This window comes from Gossypium raimondii, chromosome 5 (assembly GCF_025698545.1).
Source record: "Gossypium raimondii isolate GPD5lz chromosome 5, ASM2569854v1, whole genome shotgun sequence".
NCBI classification, from domain to species: Eukaryota; Viridiplantae; Streptophyta; class Magnoliopsida; order Malvales; family Malvaceae; genus Gossypium; species Gossypium raimondii.
Genome location: NC_068569.1, coordinates 22,565,002 through 22,574,786, shown reverse-complemented (window position 1 = coordinate 22,574,786; position 9,785 = coordinate 22,565,002). Strand labels below are relative to the sequence as shown.

The following is a 9,785-nucleotide window of genomic DNA, read 5'->3' as shown; positions in this document are numbered from 1 at the left end:
TGAAATTATATAAAATATTGGTACCACTAAAAACAAATATAATAATACTGGAGATCGAGATCCCATTTTTATTAGAAAAATTTAACCATTCTAGCTAAATTCAAATACTCAAAGTGTAGTATTATTAAAATTGAGAGGTGAGAAAATGTTGAAAGATCCAATATAATTGTGGCCCCCCATGCGTCCTCTTATGTCATATGTATGTAGCCAATCAAACACCATTAAAATGTGACAAAACACAAGCCAGTCCAGATTTGAGGCGGGAAGATCTATGCCTTTCAAGATTTTGCCAATGCCAGTGGTCGCCACCTAACCTATTTTGCAACACTTCCTAACCCTTCCATGTGCCCTTCACACCTTTATTTCACTTTTCAAAATCACGTCCTTTTTTTCCCTTCGTCTGAACTCTAATCTCTATTCTAACGAATTAAACAAAAAATTACCTTTTTTTCCCCAATTTAGTGACTTTTAGGTAAGTGATTTTAATGTCTGAATTCAGATCTAAAAAGGCAAACCAAAAAAAAAAAAAAGATTCTTTTGTTTTCTATGTCGTTTCACCATCGTAGACAGCTTGGAAATGCTGTTTTGAACACCTCACCATCACACACAATCACTCGAATTCAACAAAGATTCTTCACTCTCAATTGAAAAAAAAAAAAGAACAAAAACTTTCGTTCCTTTCCTTTTATCAGTTTATCACCAACAATACAAAAATTAAAACCCAAAATCAACAACTTTAAACTTAAATCAAACAAAAAAGGAGGTACATGATGATTGATTAAAGTAGGGAGGGGGGGGGGAAGAAGAAACTTTGGAAATTAAATTTAAGGAAAAAAAATATTAAGAAGGGTAAAGTAACAAGAGGTGGAACACAATTAATGCTGCAACATGATGTTACCTCCAGAAATTGTCTAGGATTTTGAAGGAGCCTCCTTGGGTTTTCTGAGGAGAATCATGTGCATGGGGGAAAAAATTCCAGAATCCCCACCTCTGGTCAAATAATCAGCGGTCTTGAACAACATATCGTGAACATCAACGGTTCCTTTAGGAGCTATGCCTATGGCAGCCAGCACAATGACGAGAATGTGGTTCCTCCAGTAGGCGATTCTACCCATCTTAAGCCTAGTCCACCAGGGGAGAGACGGTGGCTTGGCCAGATCCTTCTCCTTCACAATCTCAAATCCTACCTTTTTTGCAGCCTCGGCAATATCGGAGTAGCTCCTGAGGCCAGGCAAAGCATCGCCTCTTTCGATACCTTGAATAACCTCCACGTGCTCGGGGTTATCTGCTCGGTACTTTTCAGTTGTGACCCACTCGTAAGACACGTAGAGAGATCCGGGTTTCAGTACCCGGAAAACCTCGGCGTAGACATCTTCCAGTTTCGGCGCGTGGCATGTTGCTTCGATGGAGTAGGCGCCGTCGAAGCTGTTGTCTTGAAACGGCATCTCCAGGAAGTTCCCGCAAACAACTTCGCAAAGAGAATCTAGCCCGGCTTTCTTGTTGTGCATGCGGGCGCGGTTCACTTGGTAATCGTTGATCGTGATGCCCACGACTTTGGCTCGCGAGTGAGCCGCAATGGCACGCATAGGTCCGCCTACCCCGCATCCTACGTCGAGGATTCGGTCTCCGGGTTTGACGTCGATGAGATCGACGGCCATCTCTTCGTGGAGACGCGTCGCGTCACGGTGAGATTTCCCGGGGATGGAAGGAGAGAAATGGAAGGATTGACCCCAGCCCCATTCGTATATATCGGTGACTAGATTGTAAAAAGTGTCGACGAAGTCCGGGACTTTCTCGGCGGTTTCGATCTCCTTTGGGCGGCGGAAGAAAGACCAATACTGCTTGTAGTTGTCTCGAACCTTTTCAGCGGAAATGGAACCGCCGGAGAGATCGACAGCTCGCTTGCCCTTCTGCTCTGCGGGGCCTAAAACGCAAACGAACCAGTACAGACCGCCGGCCAAAAGAGCCCCGGTACAGAAGAGAGAAAGAGAATCCATGAGAGAGAGAGAGAGAGAGAGATAAGTTTGGTGAGTGACGGTAGAACAACACACCCTCTTGAAATTAAAGAGAATTTTGTTCGACATGCGCAAAGCGTATATGGCGCTAATGTAGACGCGCTAAGCGCGTGGTGACAGATTTGTCCAACATAAGTCCAGACTCTTAGTTGGTCTAACAAAAACAAAAGAAGTAGTCGGATGTACAATGTACTAATTGTCTGTAAGTTACTGTTTTACCCTTGGCAACAAATAAAAATAATGAAGAAAATTACATGTTGGGCTTGGGCATCCAAAGGAAAAGTCAGGATTATACATTAATTAATTATTATTAATATACATCTGATCTAGGTTAGATTTAGAATCTCCAATTTTCTTTATTGTTAGTAGTAGTAAATACAGTTGTCAAGAACAGAATTTGCAGAGACCGGCTCCGCTTAATACGCGATCTGGGCATTCTATAATTGCGAATATCGTGAAAGAATCCTTGATGGTATTTCTTCTATTAAATTCATTTTCAGTTATTTTAGAAAGATCTGTAAAGTTTTTAATTTGCCAATAATGGTCCCCATATAAGACTTCACTGCTTCCACGGACAAAGTGCCGGCTTTGCTTGTGTGCAGGTGCAGCTAATAGTTTTAATTAATCCAATTGCATTCTACTCAGGCTACAAGAGAAAACGGGCAAGGCACGTGACAACAGCTAACGAGACAAACATGAAACAAAGCATCTCACAGCTAATGGAGTGTGGCCAACAAAGAAATGATGTCCGTTATTTCTCACGTGCTTAAGCAAAAACAAATATAAGATCCAATACCATTTTATTTCTCTATTATAAAATTTTTTAAATTTTAATACATCCAATTATTACAAATAACTAATAAATTTATCAATTAATTCAATTCAAACTAATTAACCATAAAAAAATAAGATCATTGGAATCAAGAGATAAAATAAGATCATATTGTGAGAATGAATTTATCCCCAAAAGGTTAAGGATATCCTGTGATGGTAACACGCTTATGACAGTACTTGTTGAGTAGCTTTCATAATGCATGTAAATGGGGAGAGCTTACTCAAGATACTATAGTGGAATGACTTAACGAATAAATGAGTTTATAATTAATAGTAAAAAAAACTGGAACTTAATAATAAATCATTTGAGCTCTAATTATATATGTATAATTGGTCCCTTCGTTAGTTCGTTGAAACCATAAATGAATTGCATGTAGAACCAAATGAACAGAAATAAATGGAAATGATGACACTAGAGAAATGGGTAGCATCCACAAATGAATGTGTTCTCTCACTGAGTATAGATGTAATTTGAGAATTAATTTAAATTTTTCGAATATTATTTAATTAATTATAATTAAATTAATTAAATTAAACTAATTAGTCATTATGAATCTATTGAATATGAAAATTAAATATATTTCCTCATAGATTCTTTTACGGTTAAGAAAACCATTTAATTAGAAAATTAATTTAGTTAATTTGATTAATTAAACTAATCAAATAAATAATATTTATTTTGAATTAAATTATAAAATACGAGATCAAAAGTCAATGAAATACATTTAATTGAACCCAATACATTAGATACCCAATACTACCCCTCACGAATATGAAGGGGCAGCAACCCTGGTAATATTTACTAGGATGTGCCGCCCACCCTTCTCTCAATTAGACTAGGAGAGTGTTTTCTATAAAATGAATATTATATGTGTTATACTTATTCAACCATGATTCTCCTATCTCCATATAAATAGATGATACTGGTAGAGCTATTAATACAAGTTTTTATATGGAAGTTTCATATAATGTTATTCTGCCAGAAAGGAGTGATAATTTATTTTATAAGAACAAATTCTATTTTTTGGGAATAACAATTTCTATCGGTTTCTATTAAGAGAATTATTTTCCTACTGAAAGTAATAAATTGTGTTTGGTTCTATGGTTGGTTTTTGTTGTTCGAGCCCACACTAGACACAATTTGGGGTACGAGGATAGCAGAGAAGGTTGTTCGGTTGAAAATCTAGAACGTTTTGGATCCGTCTCGAACAAAGCACAGGTATTTTTCAAAAAACACTTTATTACTATAAATAACACAAACCGACTCGACTTTCAAAATTTTAAATTTTCACAGTGAATGAAAATTGTTTTCTAAACTAGATTTTTCTAATAGTTATTGTTGTTAACATGAAAAATATTTTTTTAGAACAAAAAATGTCCTCTCAACCACATTTCGAAGCATTGAATGTCTCAAATTAAAGAGTTCACAAGTCGTCTTTGGTGCTTGTGTAATACCTCGAAAATTACTACAGTAAGAAAGTATATTATGACATATTAATTCAAGAAATGATTAAATCGTAAAAGTGAGAAAAATTTTGTTGCCTAACAATAAATACTTAAAATTTGAGGGGTTAAAGTATAAATATGAAAAAGTTAAAGGACCAATAGTGTAAATATTGTGACATCCCTAACCCGTATCCGTCGCCGGATTAGGGTTACGAGGCATTACCTAACAAAACATAGCTTAGCACAATCATTTATTACATTTCATGGACAAAGTTATATCCACTTCTTTACAAAATTTACCAAACTCAATTAGCTACAAATCTCCTATTTACATAAACCAAATTCGCATATTAGATTCTCATAGCCAACAAAAATCAATCATGATTTACTAATCATTTCACATAATCAAACCTTACTTCAATATTTAACCAGATCAATAAAACACAAAATTAAAACACGTAGCTAATTTAAACAAACATGCTTTACTAATTAAATCACATTTTCAAATCATGCTTCAAAATTCAACCATTTCATTACCATTTACCTAATCAAATTTTCGAACCAAACTATCATACATCAATAATACATTACATGTGCTTCATAAATCCAATGTTCGAACCTTAGTACCATCAAATTCATGTCATTCGAATACTTAAAATATATTCAAGCATATATCATTACATTTCATATACCGAGCATATGCCAAAATCACATATACACAACCAATTCATTTCTCACCTATTTGACTATCAAATTAGCCACAAAAGTCCTACCAATATAACCATTAAATCTCACAAATTTTATAACATCTCATGACCAAATAATACTAATAACAAGACACTTTATAATCATCATTATGACCACAAGTATTTCACAAAACATGATCATCATTCACCATTAACTATATGTACCAAAATGACCAATTCACAAGCAATGACATAATCACCTCATAACTTATAGGAACGTGTACCACAAATCAAAAACACATCTATCAACTACCTTGTCATCACACAAACTGAATTGCCACCATCCATCACACAAAATATACCATAACATACTTCCCAATTTGATCTAATTACATGGTCGATTATACATCATCATTAATTTAACTTTTAAGCCATTTCGCATGGCTACTTATATACAATTTAAAACTATCCATAATAAAACTAGCCTATACATCATTTACAAGCCAACTCACATGGCTAATTTCATATCTCAAAACGTATCCTATTGACACTAGCCTATACATCATTTACAAGTCAACTCACATGGCTAATTTCATATCCCAAAATGTATCCGATTGGCACTAGTCTATACATGCCATATAACATATATACAAAGCTTCAAAACTACCAACTAAAATATCTGATAGTGTGATTGAGTCGCTGACGGTCTCCGGATCCGAGCTGGCTTGATTTCACTACAAGGCACACACAGAAAACACAGAGTAAGCTTTATAGCTTAGTAAGTTCGTATACAATTAAACTTAATCTATCAATTGGATATACAATACAGTCAATAAGCATTTCATGATAATTTGCTTATCAATACACAAACTTTCCATTTCATTTCATATGATCATTACTCATTTATATATATTCCATCAAACCTTATACACATAGTATCAACAACCACATAGGTTTTGTACGTATTTGTACTATCTTGTATTTATTTATCACATTCTCACATTTTCGCTCAATATGTTAAACCATCCCGAAACCTTTCAATGCTTAAAGATCTTGCACACTTAGTGCTATATGATTAGCCGAAGCTATAACGATGTCGCACACTTAGTGCCATCACATTAAATCGAAGCTCTCTCAGTATCGCACACTTAGTGCCATATACTTTTGAATCATCACCGAATGCTATTATAGCCTTACATTCACATTTTAATTTATTCCAAAACATAAAAAATAAATTGATAAAATAGTACATATTACATACGAACTTACCTCGGACGTAAAAATGACAAAATTAGTCGATTAGTCAAGTACTTTGTTCTTGCCTCGATCTAAGTTCGGGTTCCTCTTTTCTTGATCTATATTATAACAAATTCAACTCATTTAATCACATAATCTCTCAATTTAGTCAACACACATTTGGGCATATTTACACATTAGCCTCTAGACTTTCACATTTATCACAATTTAGTCCTTGTTACAAACAATCACAATTCATTCAATTTAATACAAATTCATATCAGCCATATTTTTCATCTATTTTAAAATTCAACCACTAAATTTTTATATTTCACAATTTAATCCAAAATTGACATTTTTACCAAAATTCACTTTACAAAACTTGTACATCTAACAACAATGATTTATTTTCCATCATCAACTAACAAAATGCTCATGCATTCAACAATGGAAATATTCAACTACTTTAACAATTTTGAAATTGAAGACACGGGCTAGCTAGTACTAGTTGCAATGATCACAAAAACATAAAAATCATCAAAAACCGAGTCAAAATGGACTTACAATTGAAACATGCATGAACCGAATGCTCAAAGCTCCCAAACTCATCTTTTTCTTTTGATACTCGACTATGGAGAAAGATGATAGCATAAAAATGGTTTTTTTTTGTTTTATTTAATTAAACATTATTTAACATTTTACTAATTTGCCATTAAAATAAATTCATATTTACACAAATGCCAAACCAAATATCCTCCACTAACTCACAATTGGGCTAATTATCACATAAGGACCTTTACTTTAATATTCTATAGCTATTTGAAACATTTAGCTTATAGAACACAACTTTTACGCTTTACGCGATTTAGTCATTTTCACCGAATTAAGCATTTAAACGGTAAAATTTCTTTACGAAAATTTCACACCATCATATATTCATGCTGTAAGCAATAAAATAATAATAATAAAAGCATTTCAACTTTAGATTTGTGGTCCCAAAACCACTGTTCTGATTTGGCCCAAAAAAAAAGGGCTGTTATAAATATTTTAAGGCTGGAATGATCTAGAAACTAAGGAAAATGGATGAATTAGGACCAAATTGAATAGGTGAAGAATTATAAGGGACTAAATTGTAATTTTATCAAATTAAGTGATGACTCTAGGATGAAATTTTAAAAGACCATAAATGGAAAAATGGTCAATTAGAAAGAGAGAGAACTCTAGAAGGCAACAATGATATTAGAGATATATTGATGATATTTTATAATTATTTAATTAGATAAATATTATTTTATTAATATTTTAATGAGATATTTTATTATTATTTTATTTAGTATAAGAAGAAAGAAAGATGAAGAATTTTCATCATCTTTCCATGCATCCACGTGAGAAGAAAAGAGAAGAAAGAAATTTTCCTTTATTTACACACTACACCAAAAGAGGCCTTTAGCGGCGCATTTAGCGGCGTTTAAAATTCAAATGCCACAAAAAACCGAGCAATAGCGGCGAGTGTTAAAAAATGCCACAAATTACAAGCAACAGCGACGATTACCCACAAGCGCCGCAACTGAGTTAGGTAAACGGTACCGTTTTCATAGTCAGATTCGAAGACATTAGTGGCGCTTCAATGGAAACGCCGCAAAGACAAACATTAGCGGCGCTTTATCAAGAAGCGCCGCAAAAGTGGTTAACAGACGACACCGTATTGATTTACGTTTGATGACATTAGTGGCGTTTATAAGTGAACGCCGCAAAATATCCTGTATTCGCGGCGCGTTCACAAAAGCGCGACAAAGTTTTCCAGCGAACGACGCCGTTTTCTATTAAAATTTATAGAGAAATAGTGGCGTTTTAAATGAAGCGCCGCTATGGCTTCAGCGGCGCTTTACTGGAACGCTACAAAATATTTTACTGAACGACGCCGTTTTCGTGATGAGTTTTATACACTATGGTGGCGCTTATAATAAATCGCCGCTGAAGTAAACCATTAGCAGCGTTCTAATTAAGTGCCGCAATAAGTTTTATGCATACGCCGTCGTTTTGTGTTGTGCTTAGGAACATTAGTGGCGGTTTGTTAAAAACGCCGCAAATGTCAAGCATTAGCTTAGCTGCTTTGTTGAATAATTTTGAATAATTTTAATTAAAACGACGTCGTTTTGTTGTATAGGTTTAGGTACATTAGCGGCGCAACCTTTAAAAATGCCGCATAAGTTAAGCATTAGCGGCGCTTTGTTGTAAGCACCGCAAAAAGATTTAAGCAAACGGCATCGTTTTGCGGTGGAGGTTTAGAGACATTAGTGGCGCGTTTTGGGGAAGCGCCGCAAATTGTTAAGCAAAACAATATTTTTTTTGTTGAGCTTTCAATGCATTGCCTGTTTAGGCCTTACAGTTTATTGTTTATTGTTTAAGGGTTGAGGTTTAAGATTTAAGGTTTATAGTTTATATATGTTTTATAATTTAGGGTTTAGGATTTAAGCATGTTTATATGTTCTATGATTCAGGGTTTAAGGTTTAGGCTGAGTTAGGGGTTTAGGGATTATGGTGCAATGGTCGGGGTTTAAGTGTTTAGGGTTAAAGGTTAGGGGTTAGGGGTTTATAGTTAATGTTTTATGATTGAAGGTTTAGGGGATATGGTTAAGGGTTATGTATTATGGTTTGTGGTTTATCATTTGAGGTCGGGGCTTAGGGTGTAGGTGTTAAGGGGTTAAAGGTCATGGTTTATGAATTATAGGATTAAAATTTAGGGTTGAAGGGATAAGAGGGGCTAGGTCAATTTAGGATCAAGGGTTAAGGGTTTAGTGTTTAGGGTTAAAGGTTTAGGGTTATACGTACCCTAAACTGGATTAGGGTTTAGGGTTTAAGGTCTAAGGAATATAGTTTAGGGTTTAGGGTTTAGGGTTTAGGGGATAAAGGTTATGGTTTAAGGGATAAGGGTTGTGGTTTAGGGTCTAGGTTAATTAGTATTTTTGAAGATTACAACTTGACTTCACCGAATTTAATTTTTAATTTGATGTTTTAGAAAAATACAAACACTATCTACGGATTAAGTTCCTACATTAAATTTTAATAAAAAACCATCACTAAAAATCAAATTTCCCATTTAATAGAATTAAAAATAATATTGTCATATTGTTGTATGATATTTTAATTTTTTTAAATTATTAAATAATTGGAAATTATTTACTCTAGTGGCGTTTCGGCCAGAAACGCCGCAAAAATGTGTTTAAAATTACGTAAAATGGCACCGTTTGGCTAAAGGAATTTGAATTTTAGTGCTATAGTGGCGTTTTATATTGAAACGCCGCAAATACATAAATGTTTCTCTGTACAAAAACGGCGTCGTTTTCTTAAATGATTTGAACTCCTTACTGGCGTTTTTATTTAAAACGCCGCAAAATGTTATCTTTAGCGGTGTTTGGTATAGAAACGCCACAAATGTGTATTACAAAATGTTCAGAACGTCACCGTTTCATTACATGAATTTGAAATTTAGTGGCGTTTGTATGAAAAACGCCACAGAAGGTATACAGTAGTGGCGTTTTTATAGAAAAGCCACAAATCCGTATAT

At 34.4% G+C, this 9,785-nt stretch overlaps 1 protein-coding gene across 1 annotated transcript; it reads right to left on the bottom strand.

The window, feature by feature from the left end:
* Positions 1-714: 714 nt before the first annotated feature.
* LOC105770011 (24-methylenesterol C-methyltransferase 2) lies at positions 715-2,066 on the bottom strand. The gene has a single exon (XM_012591039.2). It carries the CDS (start codon positions 1,995-1,997, stop codon positions 912-914), a length of 1,086 nt encoding a protein of 361 aa, XP_012446493.1. The 5' UTR covers positions 1,998-2,066; the 3' UTR covers positions 715-911.
* Between the last annotated feature and the right edge of the window lie 7,719 nt (positions 2,067-9,785).

Bases quoted from the DNA above. Each gene is read 5' to 3' on its own strand.
- LOC105770011 (XM_012591039.2), bottom strand. From the start codon at position 1,997: ATGGATTCTCTTTCTCTCTTCTGTACCGGGGCTCTTTTGGCCGGCGGT.